The sequence below is a fragment of the Patiria miniata genome, unplaced genomic scaffold (assembly GCF_015706575.1).
Source record: "Patiria miniata isolate m_02_andy unplaced genomic scaffold, ASM1570657v1 HiC_scaffold_21, whole genome shotgun sequence".
NCBI classification, from domain to species: Eukaryota; Metazoa; Echinodermata; class Asteroidea; order Valvatida; family Asterinidae; genus Patiria; species Patiria miniata.
The window spans coordinates 5,895,449-5,921,899 of record NW_024037060.1 but is presented as its reverse complement, the minus strand read 5'-3'; the positions used below and the strand labels follow the sequence as shown (position 1 = coordinate 5,921,899).

At 41.3% G+C, this 26,451-nt stretch overlaps 2 protein-coding genes across 2 annotated transcripts; both read left to right on the top strand.

The window, feature by feature from the left end:
• The first annotated feature begins 441 nt into the window (after nt 1–441).
• On the top strand, nt 442–13,369 carry LOC119729499 (cell wall protein IFF6-like). The gene is made up of 7 exons (XM_038202076.1): nt 442–520; nt 6,723–6,801; nt 7,256–7,699; nt 8,343–8,470; nt 9,783–9,996; nt 11,654–11,671; nt 12,125–13,369. The coding sequence occupies exons 2-7, from the start codon at nt 6,747–6,749 to the stop codon at nt 12,331–12,333; spliced, it is 1,068 nt and encodes a 355-aa protein (XP_038058004.1). The 5' UTR covers nt 442–520; nt 6,723–6,746; the 3' UTR covers nt 12,334–13,369.
• A 1,296-nt stretch (nt 13,370–14,665) lies between these two features.
• On the top strand, nt 14,666–26,433 carry LOC119729856 (cell wall protein AWA1-like). The gene is made up of 8 exons (XM_038202650.1): nt 14,666–14,772; nt 22,720–22,814; nt 23,528–24,061; nt 24,214–24,341; nt 24,554–24,779; nt 25,165–25,182; nt 25,641–25,658; nt 26,204–26,433. Exons 1-8 carry the CDS (start codon nt 14,666–14,668, stop codon nt 26,431–26,433), a joined length of 1,356 nt encoding a protein of 451 aa, XP_038058578.1.
• The last annotated feature ends 18 nt before the right edge of the window (nt 26,434–26,451 follow it).

The following is a 26,451-nucleotide window of genomic DNA, read 5'->3' as shown; positions in this document are numbered from 1 at the left end:
ATGTTGTGTGGCAACGCTGTAAGCTTTCTGGCTGTTAACAGCACTGCTTAAACTGCTTGTTCAGACCTCTTGCGACTGTCCACTACCCATCTGGAGTTAAACTAGAATCGCATTGATAGCCACCGCTGCTTTAACTTGGTGTTTCTGATTATAAGCCAGCCGTAATCGGCGGGTGAGATGCAGTGCCTGATGTCACGTGTCTAGGAGGGGTACACCTGTCGACCAATCATCTCATTTTGGGTGTCCCAGAGCCATTAATAAACTCAATTTCCAAGGACTAGACAATAGGTACTTCATCGGAATGAGTTTTCGTACCAAGGGGGTAGCATTGTTTTTGCCCCCTACAGCGTCTGGTTGCCATGGTTCGCTATGGTAACTGGCGTACATTCGACAAAACATTTTGATCACACGGAAAACCGGCGCCGTCTCAGCGTTACTCTGCCGACCACAAATCCATTGCGTTTCCAGCGTTCAAACGGGGAGGACAAGAACCGATTTTACGGAAGACAGCAGATTTCCAGTGAGTATTTAAGAAATTTTATTTTCTTTCGTCAAAACTCTGGAACAAAAATTGTAAGAAATTTAAAAGAAAAATTCAAAACCATGAGTGAACCCTTTTCAGACGTTTGAGAAGCAGTTCGAGACTATTGTGAACTATTTTGACGAGTATACCGTAGTGTCTAGATTTGTCTTTGAATGATCTTCAGTTAATTGACGATTTCTCTGCTGTCAAGCCAGTTGACTCACCCGATTCGTATGTAATGAAGAGCACAAAAATGGGTGGAACTCGTTGGGACTGCAATTTCTCTAAGAGAGGAGCATGGTTTTCAGACGAACCGGAGTTTTTAAACTCAACATATTGGTCAGTGTGCTCGGACTTTATTTCCTTAATTACCTAAATGCCGAAGGAATTCTTCTGGTTCTTCTCGAAGCCACATTTTGTTCTGTTTAGAGAAATGAAGTATTTATCCGAATCGATATGAGAAAGCTGTAAACCGTCAAGTTTCCCTTGTTTATATTAATAATGACGGGTTCTAATAGCACTTTTAAAGATATAGTCCATCATTTGTAATTTGTTCATTTTGTTCGTTTGAAGCAACAAAAGTGTTCAAAATCTAATAAAAGATACTGAACAACTAACCTGATGAAGTTTCAACTCAGCTTCAGCTGTATATTCCGAGAAAAACAGCATTCTAGGATCGCAATTTCAAATCAAAAGTTGCTGAATCATGTTTTGAATTGTTTTGAATTGCAGCTATACGCGATGTCGCACACTGATCCGACGAATTATAGCAACCGCGCGCGCGTGTGCGTCGTGCCAATGCTTGCGCGCGCTGCGCCGAATAACAACACGAACTACTAATTTAAATTTTCCTACGGTGCATCTTAAGACGCACCGTTGGAAAGGCCTTCTTTCGTTGATTACTTCAAAATGACAGCTTCCCAGAAAGAATAATTTCACAGGGAGTTTAGTCCCCTTACTATCTTTCAACCACTATGTTTTTCATCAAAAATTACGCCAGTTACTTTTCGGATGGCTGCAAATGATGGACTATAGCTTTAACTAAAGATCAAAGCGCTTTACATACATCGTTATTACCCCTGCTCATTGGGCCGTTTAAGCATTCCAAATACCATCTCAGCTCCCTGGGAGTATACATCTCGATGCAGCCTGTTAGGAGCAAGCAAGCTTATTCAATCACAATAACCATCTCTGCCGCACAGGTACCCATTTACTCCTGGATGGGGACAAGCAACGAGTGATTAAGTGCCTTGCCCATGGTTGAATAACAGATCGAGAGGCATGTACAGCGAAATTTGGGTCCAAATAATATGAAAAAGTACATCGGTGTGGTAAAAGTTGCTTGTCAAGTGCAGTGTCCGCGGGTTTCGACCTCAAACGTCTATTTTAAGATAGCCGTGGTTTTTTTCTAGGAAGTACAAAATCATTCATTATTAAAAATATTTTAAAGACATCGAACGCAAAAACATCCGCGCACGTTTATTTACTGAATACCCTTTTGTTTTCAATTATTGGAGGCCCGACGATAATTAAGGTGCATCTTTTTGTGCATAAGAGGGATTTTTTGTGCATAAGAGGGATCTTTTTGTGCATAAGAGGCTCAGAAGAAACCTAATATGACTGCCCAAATTGGGAAAATGTAGGGGATTTGTTTAAATGAATCTTTCGAATTGAAAACTTGGTAGGAGGAAATAAAAAACCCACAGACTTTTTGATTTTCATGGGAAGATCAATTTTAACAGGCCAAGAAGACAAAAGGACTGTGAAAGTACTTTTCCGGAGGACGTGATGCAAAATATGTGTGGATATTTTGATTCTTAGCGATGACGCTATTTGCCATTACGTTCACAGACATACAAACAACAAGCGAAAGATGCGAAAGAAAAACAGACTAAAGTTTTGAAAATAAAGTAGTTATCTTTCGAAAGTAATGCTCATTAAACTGTTTGGGCACGGAACACTCTTATTATAGAATGGGGGTATTTGCTGAAGCTTGGAGAATGCAGAAGCACTCAACAGAGTTTTGAAACTCAAGCGCAAATAAAAAGCGAAGTTGATGCAATTAGCAATCGCAAAATGAACTCATGGGCAAGTAGGATCTGAGCATGCAGTAAACAGCCGTATGGATCGTTGTATCTAAGGTTACAGAGATAATTACGCGCATTTCCCAAAATTATTAAAAACGCTCAGAGCTCGATCGAAGGTTTTTTAGACACACATCAAAGTAAAGCTTATTTCAACATTTTTAATTTTCTGTTCCATGTTTTTGGGATCAACCAATGACCTTTTGGCAGAAAATTCCATCCAAAGATGACCACCCCTAAAAGTACTCCTGAAGCCCATCGCCATTATGAAAAAAAAAAGATGCCTACACCGCATTGCAAAAAGAGCCGTTTATGAAACTCGCTGTGCTCTGCACGGCTTCTACTTTTTTTTTTTTTTACAAATCCTCATTTGGCCGGCGTAGGCAATTTCACACCCCTCAGGATATACGGAACTTTGTTTGACTAGGAATATCAATTGTACTTCAAGAAGGCCTTTTCTTGATAGGAGTTCATCTAAATTGCACGGGCCTCTAGTTACTTTTATCAGAGGAATCTAATTACTGTAAAGCATCCAGCTCAAGGACAGGACTCCAAGATCCCCCGGCGGATAACACATCGGACCCGTACGGTTGCTATAAAGGAACATGTTCCGTCCGGAGCTTATTTAAACACCGCGTTGTTTAAAACGTCTTGAAAAGAAAAGAAAGTAACAAAACTGCACAATCATTTTGTCTTCGTCCTTTAATAAGGGCCCTGTCACACTTCTGCGTATCCTAATTCCTTATGAGTTGCGCATTGACATTTTTTTCATACGCAGTCGTACGCATAATACGCACCTCATATGCATCTCTATCGTTTTGTGTAAGTTTTCTGTACGCAGGCATACGCATGATACGGCCCAGTACGCCGGATAGTTTTGGGCATGCACAAAACTACGCTGCGTACGCTGTTACGCAGGTCATAAGTAATAAATACGCAGCGCGTCGGTCCCGCATCGGTCGTGCGCGGTACGAGTACACTATGTGTTCGTGGGGGATTTAGCGGTTCATACGCGGTAATACGCCGACCTTCCGGCACGCACCCCGTCAGCATATGAGCCGCCTATATTGGACGTATACATAGCGTACTTGCAGCGCAGACGCAACACACGCTGAACGAACTCATAGCGAATGCCGACGTATTGCGTCGGAAGTGCGTCAGGAATGCGGTCGGCATAAGTCGGGTGCGTCCGGAATACGCTCGGCATGAGCACTGCATACTGACCTATTCGCAGCCCGAAAAATAATGTTGTGCACTGCATACTTAACTCATACGCAACTCATACGCAATGGATGCGCTGAATTCGTTACTTGTATGCTAGATGTGCGTCGCACATAAGTCAAGGTAATATTCAAAACAATTCGACGTTTTGAGCGTACGTACGGCTGCGTATTGAAAAATGTTGATAAGGAACTCATAAGGAATTAGGATACGCAAAAGTGTGACAGGGGCTTTAGGGCATGCACTGATTAACCTTGGGTTTCCATTCAAGCAGTGAAAATACTGATTTAATGATACAACGTATCAGACACATTGTAAACTGAATTAACATGTAGAAATCGGGGCCTTTGAATTGAAAAGAAAGTAGATAGTCATTGACAGTTAACTCTGTTAATTGGCATTTACGAATTCGACACCCTACGTATAGATATTGGTTGAGAAGAAGATGCTATATAAACGCATGTCTTATCCAACATCGTTGTGCATTGAACAACAAGAAGAAATCTGCTTTTATCTGGTTCCGACTGTTGATGTTTGTAACTGTTTTCATAGCAACCAGCTTGATAAATAATTTTGAGTGCGCTCTTATCGTGATGGGAAGTGATTAATTTTATTCGGCACATATTGGGCCACATAACGCTTGCACCTTGCCCCTAGTGACGATGCATAAAGGACGTAAATATTTTTGTATGTTGCTATGTACTCGCTGATACCGCCAGTCGACAGCACACGAAGCTGCTTTGTGTTATTTCCAAGTAATCAAATATTTACTTGACGACAGGAAATTTTATGGCTGTAAAGTTCATCCTTTTTATGCCGAAAAAGGCGAATATATAAATGGATGATGGAAAAAGGTATATCCAATAAGCGCCATCACTATCTTGAATGATTAGGGAGTTGGGGGGGGGGGGAGTAATTAGTTGACTTTAATAGAATCCACAATTTATATCGGTTTTAATCGGTTCCATATCTCCTATTTTCACCCAGTTAATTTTTGCGAGACATTTTTAATGGGGCAACAGTAAAAATCGAATAGGTCTACATTTGGGCCGCCGGACATACCAGCGGGCAGTCGTTTCACGGAACACATTTGTGTATGTGTATATAGACATTTTATTGCCCCTACTGACTGTTTCTAGTTTAAATTTGACACGACATTCTTATTATTTGACAAGATAATGGCTGCGGTGCTCATTGTTCCCGTTCCCCTGGGGGAGGGGGTACGAGGGGTGGGGCGTGGGAATGTCGAAACACTGAATCCCATTTACTACGTCACTGACTCGTTAATTAAGAAAGTTTAAAAACCATAAGGAGTTGCATCAGCAGAACAGGACTTCAAAACAGTTACGCCCTTTCTGTTTTCATAATTCATAAATCTTTCAAAAAATGTGTTGCTTAGAATTAGCCTGGTAGGCTTCGAGTAGAAATAAAATCGTGTTAAACATCGCGCGATCTTGTTATGGAACAAAATGCACTTGTCTCCAGTTCATACATGTATTGTTATTGAGCATAAACTCCCTCAAATCTTAGCCAACAAAAATACAGATTTGTTTCGGAATCTACCAATAACAGTTCCCATTTGCAGACACAGCTTTCTGTACACAATGCTCGAATTAGCTTCTTTTGTTTTTTCTTTAAATATATTTTGATGATAGATGTGAAGGATATGCCGCTAAGGGTGAACTCTGACTTGCATGCACCGTTTCACGATTTTTGGCTCATTCACGCAAACCAAATGGCGCCCTCATGTTGTGGCCGCCATTTCTCGAAGGATTAATTAACTGTATTCTTGAACGAATGAGGGCGCTATAGAGACGCCATTTGGGGGGTGCAAACACATAAGAAACCTAAGGATATTGATGTAATGCTATGATGTACCGGTAGCTATTATTAAATAAAAAGACATTTATTTGTTTTAAAAATCTTTATCAATTAGATTGAAGCATAACGTTGCTTAATATTGCTCATGATGCAACCCTTTGTATCCTAACGTAACAGCAACCTCATTCGCAAAACAGAATATGGTATATGACATTACAGAAGGCAGTTTTTTTCTGCAAGCAATTATAGTCAATGAACATAATGCGCATGCGTGCAACAAATCACGTAAAACAAATATAATGTCACCTGATTCGGAATTTAGTTCTTATAGCTTATAATTATTCCACCACGGTAAGCGTGGTGGAATAATTCCAGATTCAATTTCTGAAGGGAATGTTACATTTTCATTTTCACCCCAAAAAGTGACCCCCCCCCTTTAATTGTGTTTGATCAACTCCTGATGAAGAAATGAAAGTAAGTCTTTTCTTATCATCCGGGGTCTGGTGGATTATCTTTAAAAAAAAACCCGGAAGTTATGTCCGAGAACCATTCCAATACCAATTGACGCAAGTGCATTATGTCATTGACTATACGTGGTTGCATAAAAAAATAACTAACGTCATGAGGAGTCCGTCATGAGAAGTCCGATTTACTTAAATGTTGTCGGAAAGCCCATTGCAATTTTGAAGTAACTATAAGGCGTAATTTCATCCAAATTTCACAGTAAGACAATGTTGAAGTCCTGATCACGGCTTCCACCTATTTTTCTCTAACCCTCAAGTTCATGGCTGGCAGAAAGAAATTTATCGTTGGCAATGAATCGCATTTCGTTATTTAATTTCACGGGGCCTATAAGTACCACTGCGATCTTTAAACCAAGTAAGCTTTTTGATAATACATGTAAAAAGGGTATGGCACTTTTAGGATAAGCCTTGATCCTATATGCCTTTAAATTAAATAAAACTCCTACATGCCTTGTGATTATCTTTAAGGATTTTTTATTTTTAGATGTAGCGTTGATTTGAAAATGAAAGTTACATGTTTGTCATGTTTGTTGTTTTTGTGTTCAAAAGGGGCAACATTTTAGCTTCGTCATCATGGACTCAAGAAGTATAATTGTTTCTTTCTTCTTCATCGCACTTTGCATGATGGGTAAGTTAACACTTACGTTATTAATCTCACCATTGTTTCATTTCAAGTGATCAGTGGAAGTACTTCTGATTGCCACCTGAAAAATGTATTTTCCTTGACTTTTTTAACCTTTTAATTTGTAGAACGATTCAATAGTGTTACTCTTTGAGGTGTAGCTGGAATGAAAGAAATGAGTATAAAAATGAAATCGGAATGACTACAAAATAAAAAAAGGAATGTACATGTATCCTCTCATAGAAATGCTGCAGTCTTCACAAAAAAGATATATGTCACTTCAGAAGGGTACCCTTCTTTAGATTAAATATATTACGTAAATAATATATTCCTATTTTTCAAAACTATGGTGCGTCCTTCACAAGATAAGCACATGAAATTTAGTGCAGTCGTGCCCAAATCAACTATTGCATGCAGGCTGAATTACTGTTTCATTTCATGATTATTAAATTTTACACAGGGACATCCATCAACGCGCAGACAGATACGACGGCTTCTACTGGGACAACGAGTACACCAGGGGGTACAGATGCCACGGGGGCAACGGAGGGCCCAGGGGAGACGAATACCCCAGGAGCGACGGAGGGCCCAGGGGCGACGGAGGACCCAGGGGCGACGGAGGGCCCAGGGCCGACAGAGGGCCCAGGAGCGACGGAGGGCCCAGGAGCGACGGAGGACCCAGGGGCGACGGAGGGCCCAGGGCCGACCGAGGGCCCAGGGGCGACGGAGGGCCCAGGGCCGACCGAGGGCCCAGGGGCGACGGAGGACCCAGGGGCGACGGAGGGCCCAGGGCCGACGGAGGGCCCAGGGCCGACGGAGGGCCCAGGGCCGACGGAGGGCCCAAGGGTGACAGAACCAGCAGTAACGGAGCCAAAGGCAACGGAAAAACCCACTGAAGCAACCCGTAAGAACATTAGCTCTTTCTTGAAAACATGAATAATTCAAAGAAATTGTTTACCTCGTCCTCCGAGCCCCTGCCTCGAACATTGACAAACTCTTACCTTGGGAGATACTGAGAATATAGAATGATTCTACTAATGATAACCCTTCTAACTGATATAGTAATAATCCCCTTGTTATATACACATGGCATCGTTTGAATAGCTTTACAGATGCATACCCCAATCAATAATAAAACTATACATTATTTCCATAAAAAGGGCTTTCATAATGTGCACAAATAACCCGCCCTGTGAGAGCCCAATTATTGTGAAGCAGTCAGGAAAATAGCAAATGAAAAGAAACTCGAGGTGAAACTCGAAAATAGCACAGGGAATATGTTTTTATAAGCTTGGACGATTTGTTGGATGACTCATTGGTCATCGATTGCCCCAAACTAGGCGATACCCCGATCAGTACTTGCCGGTTGGACACATTCGCTGTTTATTTTGAAAACCCGTCGAAATGACCCAAATCGCTACCCGTCGTAAGGTTAGTTGGATTTCAAACCAAGTGTAGAGAAAATAGGATCCGTTAGGGTATCATATCTGTTCCTGACTTTCCTCAGATAGACCTTTATAAGGAAAACCGTGTGTTTATATTGCCAGCCCGTAAGGAGTTTGATAGTATATTCAAGATCACACAAATCAACGGGACGGACGCCATATTCACCGACGCCCTTACAGACCCTGAAACGGGTGCATTCAAAAATATGAGAGACACCGTCTGTGGTGCGGTAAGTACTCTGCAAGCATACAGTCCGCAAACAGTAACAAATTAAAGAATATTATCTGTACATCAAACTAGACTGATGCGTTTCTTCTATGAGACATTAAAGAAATGTATTTAAGTCGAAACTACGTACATGTAGGCCTATAATACACTTGACTGCTTGATAGTGGGGGGGGGAGGGGGGGAGGGGGAGGTTGTCGGAATGTCGGTCCAAATCACTAGGCTGTGCCTTTACCCCATAAAACCGCTGGATTGTCAATCAAGTATATCCCCGATATGGTGTGTCTATGAATTAGGCCAAAACTAATCTAAACGAATAAGGGCGCTGTGTTGACCCCGTTCGGGTAATCAAACTGTCGAATTTCCTTGAATTTTCCGATGTAGTATCTTTACTTCAGTCTTTAGTCTGTAATAATGATACTTCTGAAGTATCGCAACATGTAACTTGAAGTGACGTCGATGAACTTGAATGTACGCCTGTTTGTCCCTAACCCCCAACCCGCCCCCCCCCCCAAAAAAAAAGGAGGAAAGAAAGAAAAGAAACGCTCATGTGAAAATAATTATTGCCTGTGGATTGAGATTTCAAAAGGATCATGATTATCTTCACCATTGATTTTTATAGTCAAGATGTCCGAACTGGATATATTATGCGCTAACGTACGCCATGTCTGGGTGATTAAGTCAGGGTTTTTCTTGAGAGAAAGAGTGATGTTGAATGCCAGGCTCGTTAGCATTATTTGCATTCAAGCCCTAGCCTTGTTTAGATTGTATTACATTTATTACCTTAAAATAAAAAGGCCGGGTTATTTTGACCATCTCACAGCCGGGGGCGGGGGTGGATCCCCCTATAGATCTCGACCATCGAGTGACGAACAATTATGAAACTTAATAAATGCATATATACTCAACATAAACGTACCCAAGAAATGTCATGACTATAGGTCAAAGGGTTTTGGAATTATGGCTAATTAATTATTCATATGCACGAATGGTAATTCAGCTTTGCGTACATTACGTATATGGGGAAATTCAGTTTTGATGGCGCATAGCGCCGGAATTTTTTTTTTCGCTGCGCGACAACCCGTGGTCTGAATTTTATATTTTGGTATCAAAAGATGTGCAAGACTCGAGGCTAAAAAAATCAGGACAGCTGTGGTCGCGAAAAAAAAATCAAGGGATTGCTGAAAAAAGTTGAGGGGGGGGGGCGGATTCCGTCCTCGCCCTTTTAGGGTTAAGCCTTGTTTATCGACACTTACCGTTGTTACTCCTTGGTATTGATCAAACACCGTCTTACTTCATCCTCTCTTGGTGTTCAGCTCGAAACGACACTCAACAACGCCACTTTCAAAGATGACTTCAAAGGATGCGCGGTGAACTCGTTCTCGGAAGGCAGCGTCATCGCTGACTGTCGCTTGTCGTTTACGGGGACTGCAGAGGTTACGGTCGACACGCTGAAAGCACAGATAATCAAAGGTTTCCAGGAATCCAATACGGGCCTGGGCGTCGACGAATCGTCTTTTGAAGTAAAAGGTAAAAAGACATTCAGCGATGCACAAGGAGGACTGCAAACAAGACGCTGTGATACTCTGATGAGCTTCACAGAATCTTGTGAAGGAAGTGGCCTATGACCTATGTATAAAGCATCTGGCTGCAGCTGGTTAAGACCGCAGTTAGACAATGTGCGCAAATGCTATCCGAAAATTTCTCATAGAATTGCGCACATTCCATACCGGATGTGATTTCTGAGTCATTGAGGAACATGTGGACAAAATTTTGAGCGTCGCATAATGTAATCCGACCGTTCGTGATTCGAAACGGAGCCTGAGCGAGTGACAGGAATTGTAAATTAACAACACAGATAAGTTTTACAGAATTTCCAACATTATTACGCTTTTCAAAGAGAAAAAAAATCTCTAAACTGGAATAAAAGAGTGATGAATCAGTCTTAACGGCCGTTTCAAACCTTGCAGAGTCATGACCTTGATGACGCGCAGGTCACTAGTCACGCAAAATCCAACCAATCAGAGCGTAAATCCATCAGCGTATCCGAGCGTCCTGTTTGCAGGGCGGGGGGTACGAGCGAAGGCCCCCGCCTGTATCAAAACACGGATAACCTCGTCCCCATTGAGCACAACGCACTACGCTAACCCTGCAGTTGCTTTCGTTCTCTGCCATTGAGAACGAAGTTGAATATTTATTTGAGCGAACTTGGGGAAAGACGTTGGCAAGGGTACATATTGAGCCCCTGAGCTGTTTCAAGTCACTGGACTTTTGTCAGAAATTCTTCCCAAGTTTTTATTCATCAGGTAAAGCTGAGTTTTTTAGGTGTTTTTTAAAATATATCCATGGCATGTGTCGCTCGAAGCTTAGGCCCTATATTCACTTCGTTCACAAGTACCCCCTTACCGGCAAAGAAAGTACAGTTGGGGGTGACCTTCGCTCTTACCCACGCCCTGCAAACAGGGGTGCGTTTTGCCGGTCATAACCAAGAATTGGTTCGGTGGTTTCTTGTCGGTGAATTTCTTCGGCAATTTTAATTGGGTTAGAATTAAGCATGATCATGTAGTACTCAAATCCCATCCCCAAAACAATTAACCAAAGAGAAACCACCAAACCAATTCTTGGTTATGACCGCCAAAACGTACCCCAGGACGCTGAGAAGGGCTGACGAATTCACGTTCTGATTGGATAGATTTTGCGTGACCTGTGACCTGCAAGTCATCACGACTACGACCCTGCAAGGTTTGAAACGGCCGTTAAGACTGAGTCGTTCATCACTCTTTTATTCCCATTCATAAATGCGGCGCCCTTTTTTGGTTGAAAAGCATAATAATGTAGAAAAATCTGTAAGACTTCTGTTTTGTAAATTTTCAACTCCCGTCAGTTGCTCAGGCTCCGTTTCGAATTCACGAAGGGTCGAAATGCATATCATTTGACGCTCAAAATGTGTCCACATGGTCCGCAATGAAAAAGAAATCACATCCGGTATGGTGTGTATGCATTTCAATGGCAAACTTTTCGGATGGCATTTGCGCGCATTGGCTAACCGCGGTCTACAGTTTTACCTCTTCATTATGATTCGATTTCTGACTTATTTAACAATATTTTTTATGTTTGTGTTTGCTGAGGGAACGAGGCTGCTATTATGCACTAAACGTCTTTTTCTTCACTTTTTTTTTCTCCGCAGAGGCACCGAAGGCAACCGGTAAGTTCACATTCAAAATGGTTTGTTTTTGTTGTTTCGGACTATTCGAAGCCATATTTGGTGTGGTTTCTTCTATAAATCCACATAAGGTCTACTCCATACATATCTTGAAGAAAAACGCCCCTCACTAATGGCTACCATGCATATGATCAATAGGAGCAGGACTCGGCTGCTTCCATCGGGTAATGTGTTATTTCTGGACACCGCCAACTTTGGACGCAGCCGAAGTCAATACAAAAAATTGACGTTGGTTATTGAAACGAATAAGAGAAGCCAAATAGCGCGCCCTCTCTGGTAATGTTCCAACATATTTGTCATGACAAAAAATCACAAACAGTCGAGAAAAACGTCAAAAGTAGGGAAAGAATCACAGACGATTTGCATCTTTGTTTATTTTGTCGATTTTATTCTTTTGTTTTAATGTTTGTGATTCATTATATTATGTCATTGAAGCGGCACCAGGAGGCCTCTCAGCCGGAGCTATTGCCGGGATCGCCGTTGGCGGCGCTGTCGCCTTAGTCCTCGTGGTGGCCATCATTATCTTCGCCGTCGTCAAGGTCAATGGGCAGTCCCAGAAGGTCACGTCCATTGAAGAAGCCGAACTGCAGCCCAGCTCGGACAAGAAACCGGAGAAGTCTCCATCTGTGACTTCTGTGTCTTGAGAATATGAGTAGGCCTCGATCAGCTAGATTATTTGTGGATTGTTGGCAAACGTTTGGTTGTTTTAAGATTACATATACTCCGCATATAATATACACACTGAACTCCCCCCCCCCCGTTCTGCCAAGACTAAACTTTGCAATTGACATTTATAGCTTTTGTTTCAAAGTAATGATTATTTAATTTACATGATGAAAAAAACATATTTATATAAGCAGACTTATTTTATTTTTATTTGTTTTTAAAACATGAATAATTTTAGGGGTTTGTTAGGGGGGGGGGGGGTTCAGTGCGTATCCTCGTTCCCATGGCGTCTATCAATACGCCGCCCTAAGCTTCTCACCCTTCTTTCCTATTGTAAACGAGGTTGAAATAAAGTAAACAAAATGGCGGACCTACCTATAGTGTATGTGTTGTGCAGTAAATACACGACTGTAATTTTAAAAGTCTTTGTATATACATTATGGAGTGATGTTTTCAGTTTATGCTTTGAGAAAGTGGTTGACCCACGCTTTCGGTCAAATGCTCATTGGAGCACCTGGATACCACGTGACCACTGTTAAGGCACCTAATAGATAATCATATTATTGCCTTAAAATATTTAAGACGTACCATTTTAGTTTACTTCCATGTGAATCATTTATTCGTTTTACCTTGAGTGATTTCAAAGTGTTCGTAGTGACAATTATTACGACGGAAACAAAAATGAGTTAATTATGGAGCAAGAGGATAACAATAACAATTTTGCCTTGAGACCTCCCATTCTTCGAAATGTTCCATGTGCTTCAGGCTTACGAACAATGTGAATACTCTATAGCGTGGACTTTTTTATGTGTGCTTTAAGAATTCAGCATTGTAATCTGGCTAAAATTGTACTCTTCATAATAATGACAATATGCATGTAAATAGTACGATTAATTAAAGAGTGGGCTTTTTATACACTCATATGTAAATAGTTGTGTGTAACTAGTTGAGTGTAACTGATAAAAAAAAATCAGGTTTTATTGTATAACAGGCCTGTTTCATACTCGGCGCGAAAGCGAAAAGCGAAGGTGAATTTGTGACGTCATGGCAAGTATTCGCGCTGCGAATTCGTAAAAGTTGAACATATTTCAACTCGGGCGAATTTCGCAGCGAATGTTTCATGACGTCCAATTCGCTTCGCATTCGCATTCGCGTGAAGTATATGAACCGGACTTTACCCATTTCAACTCGGGCGAATTTCGCAGCGAATGTTTCAGGACGTCCAATTCGCTGTGCATTCGCATGAAGTATGAACCCAGCTTAACGGTTTTCGTGTTTAAAATAAAGAATTAAACAGAAAAGTGAATTTCTTATTAAAATATTTGGAAAAGTTTGAAGAGCAGTACAGATTCATTTATTTGGTAGCCTGCAGCTTGTCACGCCATTGATAACCTTTAGTTTCCCAAATGAAAGTAACTCTGGTGGGTGGATCCAGAATCTAAGGGGAGGGGCCTGATCATGTTTTATTCATGGCGAATAAAGACCTTCAGTGACCGCCACAAGCATTTTTGAGATTATGATGGACACAATCATTATGAGGGCGCTATTTAGAGTAAGTGGAGTCTAGTCCTGCGTATTTGAACTGCCGTTTCTGAAAATGATGTCATTTGGATTCGCCGCTGTTGATGTCATGCATGCATGCACTGGGAGACATTTTGTGACGTTGATGGAGGCAAACACACACGGTCCTTTTCCCATTGTTTGCTTCATATTCATTCATATAAGCTTTTAACATGACAGCGGCGAATCCAGGAATTTTTGCAAGGGGGTGTTCAGGCCCGTCAGATTTGTGTATGTCCCAGTAGCATAACAAGGTAAGTTCATAGGGGGGGGGGGTTAAAAAGTTCGTGAAAAGGGCACTCGCAAATCCGTGTTGTAATGTAAACAGGTTTTTTTCACTCACTCGGTCGCCCACAGGCGGGCTCGAGTATGGCTTTTGCAAGTAATTCTGTCCCGCATGAGAGTGGCCAGTTCGTCTGTTGATTCTACACCGTGTCCTTTTGCAACACCCCGGTGTAAGACATTTTCGATCTTCCTCGCCTCCTCTGTCCGCGGGTCGGTTTCCAGAGAATGACTTTGTGTGCCTCCAGCTCCGGGTGCCGGTAATAGTGGCCTGCTAACTGCATCCGACGGGCTGCGATTTTGTCTCCGACCCTAGGGAGGTCGCCATATAGGTCATCATTGGTTACGTGGTCCTCCCAGGATACATTGAGCGCCACTCGGAGCATGCGTGTGTAGCATCCACTGAATGACTTCTCCATCGTAGGAGTTAGAGTCCATGTTTCGCATCCATAGAGTAGCACTGACTCGATGGTTGCCAAGAAGAAAGAGATGTTTACGTTGCGGCTAATGGTGGAGCTGCACACTTTCTTCATGTCAGCCAGTGCCCTCCATGCCTTTCCTTTCCTGACCTTGATGTCAGTTGATCCATGCGCCAAGGTACTTAAAGTCAGGGACCTCATTCAAGTTCTCTACCCTCCAGCGTCTTCAGTGGAGCGTGTTCGGGCGTGTTGTAGGTGGAATACTCAGTTTTCTTTGTCATGACTGGTTATGTCCCTTCAGGGCCATTATAGATTTGTACGGTTTATGAATCTATTTATTTATTTCGTGTTATTTTACAAGGGTAGCCCCATCAGGTGTCAATGAACTGTTTTCCTGTGCCACTGATATTTCGGTTGTGTACTATATGAACCTAGCAACCAGTTGTATAAAAAAAAATTGAACAAGTTGTGTAATATTTTACACAAGTTGTGTAAACAACAGTTTACACAACGGGTTGCTAGGTTCATATAGTACACAACCGTCTGATTTTTACACAACCGAAATAAGTGGGCCCTGGATTAACTGTTAAACAAATATAGGCGCCACTGCACCCGAATACATTAAAAAGACGTTTGTACTGATTGTTTGGTGTTCGTCGTCAATAAATCACTCGTATTTTCGTTGTATTGTTCGCAGCCACCGCCATGCAATGTGATATTGAACAAACCCACTGCCCAGCAATGATTGTGACATTAGCGCTTCTTGAAAATGACTCGCTGGAGTTGACATCGAATTTGGCACAGTGGCGCGCGTATTTTGTTATGAATATGCATAGCCCAGCAGTGAAAACAGCGCTTATTGGACAAGATAATAATACGGGCGCACCTGATTGGTCAATAGTTGTCAACGATGTTACAGTGATCGGAGTCCATTGCCTTGTCCTATACACCGATTTTTTTTCAGTTCTTGCTTGACGCGGTTTGCGTCCATAGGAACTGTCGTCAAGGAAATGCCATAAAAACGCAACACGCTTTCTAGCCTGTTCAATTTGACTGAATTAAACTTCAGAATCGTGGTCGATCTACTGCTTTTCATATACCCGAGATTTGCTGTTCTGACACATTCATCTGGATCAATAAAACGGATTTTGGGGAGTTGAACAAGCGGAATCAAATTTGTAGCGAAAGGAAACCTCTGGTGGAGTTTTTGGTGAGCGTTTTCGGTCAAGTTGAAGACATTTGAAAGACCTCAGAGCTTGCTGGAGCGTCATTGAGTTCTGGAATCACTGTTGGAAGAAATAAATCTTTGAACTGCAGAGAGTCAGGTTGTAGTAAGTATGACATGACATTTATCCATTCCACTTTCCCCGTCTCCCTAAAAAAACCATGTTCATCAAAAACACCGTTGTGATGTCTTTTTTTTTACTCCGTGACAATATTTGTTTGGTCTAATAAAAAAACAACAACAACAGCGTGAGTTAACGACTGATCAGTTTTCGTAGTGCAGGATCACTGAGCTCATTCATCACATAAAACTTATGTCAGCAAAAGACGATCTCAATTCTGCTGATTAAAATAGAAAATTGGAAAAAAAAGTTATTGATTAGTTGATTTGAGTTTCTTAGAATCTGAATGTTAACGAGACCCTTGAGTTCTGAGTAGGTAGCCCTTATGTCAGCAGTGTTCGAACTCGAGTAGTCAGTCGAGAAGACTGTCGTGCCATTGAAAATGTGAATCTTGAGTCTTCCTCTAGGGCTTATCAACAACGACTGGGCAAAACCTTTGCTCTAAATTATTTTTTTTCCGATCCTTATCATGTATTTCTTGCAAACCGAGCCTGAAAACAGTTTTATTAGCCTATATCGTGCCCCTATTTTTAATAAAATATCCTCCTTTGAACCAAGGCCTTGCATCATGAAAATGGCTTTATTCAAGGACCGTGTATGCAAAATTAAAAAATACCATCATTTCTGAAGACTCTGTCTAATAGCATCACCCATGGATTTATTCTGAAGCCCAATAATATCCGCCATTGAACGGCCGAGATCTAAGTGATGAATATACAGACCAAAATTCGAATTCCGAAAATCGAAAGGCGTTTTATGATTAGGGCCTAACCAGCGGTGTTTAACATTCACCCCTCGACTCCCCTTACACGAGCTTTGGACTTGTTTTTCGAAGACCAGCCGAACCAACATTCTGAAGATTTGAATTTAATAAGTTCGTCATTTTAAAAACACATTTTGGAGTGACTTCGCGCGCCAGTTTTCAAAAGATGGACTATTGGAATCGTTGCAAGAGTCTATCCTATATGGAAGTACATTTTGCCTGTCTGAAACTAAATTCTATTTGGGTCGACAATGTCGACAAGAGTCGCTCTAAGTACTATTATTTTGGCTCGACGCGCGACTCCGGAAACCAGTCTGAAACGGATGGTAGTCTCCATTTTTAGAATATATGTTTCATAAGCTTCAACATTTTCACCACTATCATTGGCGTTGTTTTTGTTATCGTCATCAGCATTTTCAATTACCTTCATGGACTCAGCTGTAGTCGTTTATAACGCCTATATTTGACTATTCTGTCCCGTGCGGAAAAGTTTGAAAATTTGAAACCTATATTTATAATTAATTTCTGGGAGTTCGCGTTATAAATTCTAGTTTAATGTTAACTTTCTTGCGCACATACATGTATACAGTCAGTGAGACAGTTCCAGATCATCGACAGTTCTGGATCACTTGATAAAAATTAAAATAAAAATATTCGAGATTTTTTTCGCCAATTTAACTATCATTTTGCAGTTGTCGGGGAAAAGAAATTTGGGAAATCGCTCGAACATTAGGCTCCCAACGATCGAGTTCGGCGAAATATCCGCTTGTTTTGTAGCTTGCCTGTGAAAGGAATCGCGTAAAGGTTACAATTCTGGTTTCCTGTGAAACGTAGTCAACATTTATCGTTTTTTCTGCACTATTAGGTTTCTTGTAAGGACAAATGTCAAGTATCACTGAGTAATAATGGTTTGGGTATTTGAATTAACTGAATTGCCGTATTCGCCGAAATATTTGTATCCCTGCGTGAACAGTTGCGGATCACCCATGCAAACGATGCAGTTTTGTGTGCAGTCTAGATGATGAAGGCGCATAGAGCTATATTATTATGTGAAGGCGTTACACACGGCGCGCGCGCGCTGAGCACGCCGTGAATTTGAATTTGTACATACCATGTAGCCATAGTGACCATTTTAGCCGATTTTCGGCTAACTTTGACGGATTTTTTTGTTAAAAAAAACGAGTTTGACAAAAAATTTGACAGAATGGATTTTTTGGCAGATTTCTGGCAGAATTCTGCAAAGATGGTTATTTGAAAGATAAAACATAGGAAATTTGAAAAAAGGTAGATTTGTTTAACAAAACTTAAATCTTTTCAAACAAAACGCTTGCAAAATAGGACAGGTTGCCTTGTCTATGTGCTGAGGTTCACTGAGAATCGGATTTCATCGTGACGCAACCAGTCGTTTTGACTGAAATTTACGCAATTTCATAACACCTTTATATGACTATAGATTGTTTATAATGTAATGTGATTTTAAGTGTTTATAGTGGATTTCGAGTAATTCATAGGAATTTGGCAGATTTTTGATAAATCGAAAGTGATCCGCAACTGTCGGGTTCAGTTCTGTACAAAAGCCTTGATTTATTTCCCTTTAAGTTGAATTATGGGTGAAAATATTTGGTTTTAACTGGAAGAGGAAGAATTTTTCTATGAAATGATGTCACATGAGCGAGTGTACAGCAGTTTGTGTATAAAAAGTGATCCGGAACTGTCGCACTGATAGTACCTAACAATTATAACGACCGTTTATAATCAACGTTGCCACGGCAACAATGTAATATTTACTGTTAGTTAGTTGTTTGTTATGGAGACCTGTATAAAGGGATTGGCATTTGTAATTCCCCGATATCATTCTAAAATAATAGCTATTAGGCAACCGTAGAATCCTACAATTTGTGCGATCAGATAAAAAGTTTGTCGTCGTTACCATGGACGGGGAGTTCTGCCGCGGGTGGTACCGGGTGCGCAGGGTTGCCTATAATGCGCCTCATCTCAGTGAGCCGTGCGCTCTCGGTCTCACATTATTTTGTTATCTTCCCCTTCCATTTCTTCTCCTGTGTCTCTTAATCAACCGACAGGTTGAAAGTGGAGAGCGCCTACTCGGCAGCATCAAAATGGTCTTTTTAATTTGCGCACCAGAGATCAAGTACTAATTATAATGACTAGTATTTTGCTTAATTTGAGCTTTTTGCGAACAGAATGTTAAAAAGGTTTTTTCCCCCTGTTTTGGGAAAACATAGCATCTTTTCACTTTTAGTTCTAGGAGACTCTTTCTGTGGTTCCGTTTAATCAAATAAAGGTTTGTAATTTCTCAGTTTTATCCTAGAAAATGATGTTAAAGTAAGGGACGCATTGGCTGGGGTTGTCTTCTTCATCAGTGTTTGGTTTTAACTGTAAATGTTTCGGTTTTAGTAATTTGTGTGTGAAAAAAATGCTCAAATTGTTTTGGTCTCATGGGTAATTTTTAACCTCACAGTGAAAGACTGCAAATTGTTTCTGTATCCGAAAATCAAAGACAGGGAAGAAACAATCCATAAAATTGTATGAATAGGAGCGCTCACGGCAACAAAAAATAGGGCAGAGCATGAGGCATATTACGTATTCTGTAGTCCAGAAACCAAAAATTCAAAAACTACCTAAATTTAATTTACTTAAATTCCAAACAGAAATTCGTCTGATAAAGGAAGCATGTTCCAGACATGCACGAAGAACGAACGCAATAAAAATGTGGGTTTTTGTATAATACTCGATTCGCATAGTGAACTCGTTTGTGGGTTTTACTCCTTGTTGTCGCTCTGTTGTGTGTTCATCATGGCAACCGGTCCTTGGTGATTAATGTTTTGGCAACAACACCATTTATGTTTGAATCCGTTGCGATTAACCTGCCTTTTATTCCCTCAACCTCGTGCCCGAGGAACCTCTATTGTGCATCTGTCAATCCTGCCCATCTGTCAATCCTGGGGTGAGCCGGGGTTTCACAAGGTGGGCGTGTTCATTCATTTTGTGGGTAAACCTTTGAAAAGGTAATAGCAACGCGCCCCAAACATAACGACGGAATTGGGATTGTGTTGAATGCACACATTTCGCGATGATTTCATGTTTGATATGTAATACGAGTTGAATATCAAAGAGCGTTGTGAACCATGTGTATTGTGTTGAGTGAGGCCTTGAATATGTGTCGCACTATTTGGCATGACTGGTCGCGAATTGCCAGACGGAATAATTTCACGGGTGTTGATATTACTAGTACGATATTTTATCCAAGTAAGCTTTTTAATAGTAATTCGATAGGTTACTTATTGGATAAATACAAATGAGCCTGTAAAGGCCTGTGAAGAAAACCTTACATGCATTAATTGTTTTACAAAATGCATAAAGCCTCCTAGTATGTTGAATATCATCTTGAACAGCAAGAGTCTATACATTTTACGTCTTCGATTAATTATGCAAAACAAGACTGCGTCTTGAACTCGAGATTCTGACCATTCAGCGGGCTCCTTCTATGGGGTCCCCTGTAGCCCGTTGTTGTATTACAAAAACATGGCATCCGAATTGGCCAATCCACAGCTTAGTCCACATTTCTGATCAAAATGACGTCACAGTTCTAAAGACCACTCCGATTGGCTGGCGCGCGTGGTCGCATAACATGCTACGATATATCAGACATTCGTACCGTGGCTCTGCCCACGGAAATGTCTCATCCTGGGGCTAAACAACTCTTTGGCTTGCTGGCAAACTAAAGAAAACAAGACCTGTCGAAGGGTTGATTTCCAATCGATTTCTCATGGACTTATTTCAGTTGATAAGAGGGTGATCATATTTAGAGATACTGGTCGTCTAAAGAAAAGACAGGCATTTTAAATAGTTTTTAAAGCAACCCACAAATCTAGATCCCCCATCTTTAAATTTGTAAATCAGTCAAGTTGGTGGGAGTTTTGCGCAATACTATTTTTCCCTTCCAATGCAGTGTTTGTAAAACGCCTTGTTTAATTATCGCTTATAGGACTGTGTTTTCGATGAGTAAAACTGTATTTGTGTAACTAATTGTTTCCTCAAGAAGTTTCCTGATACTTCACAATGATGACCTCGTGATGTTACGAGGATATAACTTGAGCATTTGTCATTAAGATCTCTGGTTTCAAGAATAAGTAGCCAACTTCCTCGTAAAGTCACATCAATCAGCTAAATCTCATCAAATCTCATCAAATCTCATCATATCTCCTGAATGTTATACACTTGACTGTTGTCTCAGACCTTGGGCTGACCAACATTAGATACGGGAATTGCCGATTTCAGGTGACCACCACCGCCTTACCATCCCTGGGATGGCACGATCTCCCTTTCCAAACAGGGAACAGAATGACAATAACAATGTCCACACCTGTTCCTTGGGATCTTCACTCTTACACAGAAAACCCCAAAAATTTCGCAAGTCTACTCTTCAACGAACGCAGGCAAAATCCCAGGAATTGCGAAAACGTGCCCCACTTTTGACGGAATATTTTATGACAGGTCTCCGCTGGGGGAAGTTTGGAAAATATGAGTTTCAATATGAAAAAAATAAGAAACTTCGCAGAATGCATGCATACTGTCAGGGAGTTGAATTATCGACTACAAAGTCGGCCAGGAAAATAGAAGACGTGGTATACTTATACGGGTGCTGGGCTGGCTCACTCCTTTGGTATGGCGGCTGTTTGATGACATATCAATTGCGTGAGCTAGCCCACGCCTTTGATGTTTCATGCATCAGTCGCCGAATGGCCCGGTCAGCCAGTCAACAAATCACGCTTGCGCTCATCCTCCTCATCTGGCCAATGATTGTAACACTTCGACCACCACATCCCCACCTTTGGCTTGATTGGCTTCACAGAGAGGCAGAACCGGCTCGCTGCGACTACTCCAGCAGGTTTCTCATAATAGCTCTTAGCAACCTTCATGGTGGAGTCTTTGTTTCTCAAGTATAGCCTCGATCCGCTCAGACATGGCGCTTCCGTGAAAAGAGCTCATTACTGAAAATAAGGGGCTTTTCGAAACCCCGGCTTCGTTACGGTTTAGGTTCCATCTTTGACTTCAGAGTCCTTTTTTCAGCCCTTAGGCCCTATGACCAAATGGATATACTTGAAACTTTGAACTCGGTATACCATAGCGGGTCATACTGATTCAGAACTTAGACCTATTATTGAGCAAGAGTACCCAAGTCAGAGGACTAAAAATCTCGTGAAGCAAAACCTGAATCGAAGAGCCATTACTTTTCTTTGTGCTCGGGACACCTGTTGCTGTAGTCCATAGGCCAAATCCTTCTCACAGTCAAGAGCAGTAGAAATAGTTTTGACTGCCACTCTCTCAATTTCTGGACGCATGATCTTGATGCATGCAACCTATAATGTCTTTTCATTGTACACGTAAGCCAATATTGTTGCCTTTTATTCTGGGAATCCCCGGTTGTTATAAAACCTTTTTTATTCACGGGTATATGCCAGTGCATGCGCTTTGGTAATAGGGCCCTCATACGGTTCGATACGAGACGGGCCCCGCGCGCGATATTTTTTTACCACAACTATCTGGGATACTTTGTGCGCTTTCCTATGGGGCATGGTTAACATAACCAGGCTTGATTGGAGGTTACTATTTTTCAACTTGGTACGGATTTCGGACTTTATTTCCATTTAAAAAAAAAATCCTCCAGAGCTTCGGATCAGAAAAGAAAAAGAAAATTGCTGCTATACAAGTACATGTAGGCATCCGACTATAAAATAACGTTTCTAAGATAAAACTTTAAATTGTTGAAAAAAGAGCCAATCTACAATTCTATAACCTTGATTCAAGTCGCCTGAAAAATGGGTACCCTGTACTATTGTGTAAATAAAATATTCGCCCCCCGCGCACACCTTGCAGTTTATATATTTCTTTAAATACTATTTTCAAGTTTAAACTGTTTGACAGCTTTTACATGCAAATTGAACTTAAAGTAATTTTCGTTTATTTCTTCAGGTCTTTCATCGGAGCGATCACCGTCCCAGACCGGATTTTCACCATGGAGAAGAGCGCCCTCATTTTCATTCTCGTTGCGGTATTTCTCGTACCGGGTGAGTGACATTTTAGTCTGTACTTCGGTATCTCGCCAATAATTGTTTTTGGTTTTTTTTAGGTATGCCGACTAGTTGGGGCTCACCCCTTACCCAAAATTGCAAACATTAGAAATGTGGTCTCATTTGCCGACATTTTTCGGTATGTTTATTCCTCTCGTTAAACTTGTTCATGCGTGGTTTATTTAACCTTTCTATGTTGATATACACACTAGTTCAAAGCGAGGACAGATGTTGACTACCGGGGACGCACATTATGTCCGAGGACGTACCGTTATGTAAATTAATTCGTTTGAGTCCTCTAGTTTGAACTTCAGTATCTCGCCAATAATTTTTTGTATAGGTATGTGGACTAGTTGGGGCTCAGCCCTGACCAAGAATTCCAAACAGTAGGAATGTAGTCTCATTTTTTAGGCCCGACATTTTTCGATGTGTTTAGTCCTCTGGGTAATCTTGTTGGTGCGTGACTTTTTTTCCCAACCTTTCTATGTTGATATACACACTAGTTCAAAGCGAGGACAGATGTTGACTACCGGGGACGCACATTTTGTCCGAGGACGTACCGTTATGTAAATTAATTCGTTTGAGTCCTCGGTGTATAGTTCTACTGCAGACCTGGAGGCAACCGCTTTACTCTAATGGCCAATGCCAAAGAACATTAATAAATACATTTTTTTCTGCCCCATTGACAAATAGTTTTGTATCATGTTTAGATATCATTGCACAGAACACAACGGAAGACAATACAACTTTAACGGCAACAACCTCTGGTAGCACGACAGCAGAACCAACGACACTAGGGACAAATGGTAGCTCGGTCACCACAGGTGTGAATGCCACAACCGAGAACACCACCTCAGGTGGCACTACAGTTTCTGAAACACCTGAAGGTAGCACTACAGAATCTGGTGCCCCTACAGGTGGCACTACAGATTCTTGTTCTCCTTCAGGTGGCGCTACAACTTCTGATACACCTGAAGGTGGCACTACAGATTCTGGTTCACCTACAGGTGGCGCTACAGATTCTGGCACACCTGCAGGTGGCACTACAGATTCTGGCACACCTGCAGTTGGCACTACAGATTCTGGCACACCTGCAGGTGGCGCTACAGATTCTGGTACAGTTGCAGGTGGCACTGCAGATTCTGGTACAGACGAACCTACAGAAAAACCTGGAACGAACGCGTCTACAGAAGCACCTGGGACAAACGCGCCTACAGAGACACCTGGAATGGAAACAAAACCACGTGAGTATACACGAACACTTCTCAAAAAGGCAAAGATGAAGTCAAGAAACAAAATAGCTGATAAAGTAGGCCTATTTTCTCTTGTGAGATTATCATCATACCTGCCTCGGATTTTATACATCCATCACCTCTTGTTTCGTTTTTTGTTTCAGCTGTCAAGAAGTTCGCGGGTGACCTACCAATCACTCAAATTAATGGAACCGAAGTTGAGTTCACCAGCGAATATGAGAACTCAGACTCCAAGCCTTACAAGGATTTGAGCGTCGCAGTTTGCGATGCAGTAAGTACAACATTTATGAATATTCCGTAGAAAAAGTTTTCGTTCCCCTCCTGCTAAATGATAAGTTGTAGTCGGAGTGCAAGCAGGAGCCATGGAGAACCTTGGATTATTATAACAAGAAAGAGCGCCCTTATCTCCGTGGAACGGCTGTCCATGTTACATTACTCATTTGACCATCACGCAATTTGATCTCCTTTATATCTGTCCGTTAGGTCACAACCGCACTGGAAAACTCGACTTTAGGAAGCAGTATCGAGGGCTGCTCGGTCTCTGGCTTTAGGAGTGGAAGCATCGTGGCCACATTTCTCCTGGAATTTCCAGCTGACACGAACGTCACCCCTGAGGAACTAGTAACGACCTTGAAGGATGCTTTCGAAAACTCAACGGACCCAAGGATTGCTTTCCTCACAGTTGATACGTCATCAATCTCAGTTAAAGGTAACAGTTGTAATTCTTTCATATCTTGCAAGACTGAAACCTTTTTTCCTACGACCCCATCCTCCCTTGCTACAAGATAGGATTTGAGCTGTCTACATGAATATAAAATAATAATAATAGCAGTGACCTAACCACTATGTAGATGCATTAATGAAGAACGTTGTACCCTTTCATGAGATGAGTTCCATAAAGTATAAAATCTGTTCAACATACTCGAGGAAATACAGAAACGCATCACTAAAATTAATTCTTAAAACACAACAACGATAATATTCTGCAAAGCGCCCGGTTCAAGTTTTTCTTGACCTACTTTTGACAGAACTTATAATGGTAGTTTTGTCAACATTAAGTTAACACTATCTCATTTGTTTTGTTTTGTTTTCAGAAGTTATACCGACCACAGGTAAGTTGAGAAAACTTGTCTTTGATCTTTCGATTTGAAAACGATAGTCTGGTTCCCAGACCAAAAGATTCTGACTATTCCTGATGAATCTTAGGTCAAGTAGTCTTCGGTAATACGTACATTGTATTACAATTTGCGTCACGTGGCTTAAACGGGAGGAATTCCTCCTTTCTCCGAAAATGCCCGAAATTTGCTGAGTTCATTTCGTCGACAATCGGATAGCGCCCGAGTATTTCCGAGTATATTATAGGTTTTATTAAGTGCTAATTCCTTATTAAAAATTCAAAGAGTTGATTATATATATTCATTGCTTTTAGTTAGAAAATTTGAAATTCAACGACGATTTTGTACTCGGATCGTATACGAGGGGCGAACTTTTTGCTGCGTCATGTACTATTTTGAATTAGTTTCGTCAATATTAAGTTAACATTATCTCATTTGTTTTGTTTTGTTTTCAGAAGTTATACCGAGCACAGGTAAGTTGAGAAAACTTTTCTTCCATCTTTTCGCTTTGAAAACGATACTTGCATAATTCTGTTCAAACTACATACGTGTAATACGACCGATAATACTTGCTGCATATTCCCCATGTTATGAACATGTAACATTTGTCAACATTGTATAGTCTGAGTTGACACAGACACGTTTGTTATATCCAGGGGCCAATTTCATGGAACTGCTTAGCGCAAGAAATTGCTTAGCACAAAAATGTCTGGCTTATAAAAGCAGGTTACCAACCAAATTTTCATGTGATGTATATTGCTTGTGATTAGTATTCAGCTGTTTGCTTACCATGAAAATCACATAAAGTTTTGGCTGGTAACCTGCTTTTATAAGCTAGACTTTTTTGGTGCTAAGCAAATTTTTGTGCTCAGCAGCTCCATGAAATTGGCCCCAGATCTGTATTCAACGGGCTGTGAGTTAGTTATTTTAGACTGTAGGTTAAAAGATAGATAGAAGACATGAGGTATTCTTTATTCTTCAATTGACTTTTCCATACATGTCTCTTTTGATTCATCAGTTACACCCACGGAAGGGCCGGGCGGTCTGTCCCCCGGGGCCATCGCCGGCATTGTCGTCGGTTGTGTCGCCGCTGTCGCCATTATCGTCGTGCTCATCGTCTGCCTTGTCGTGAAGAACAAGGAACGATCTTCCAAGGTCCAGGACGTGGAGGAACAGGAGCTGACTCGGCCATCGTCTCGCGGCAAGAGCCTACCGCCTGACCGGGTCTCCAACGCATCAGACAAGTAATCTTGATGAGATCTAAGC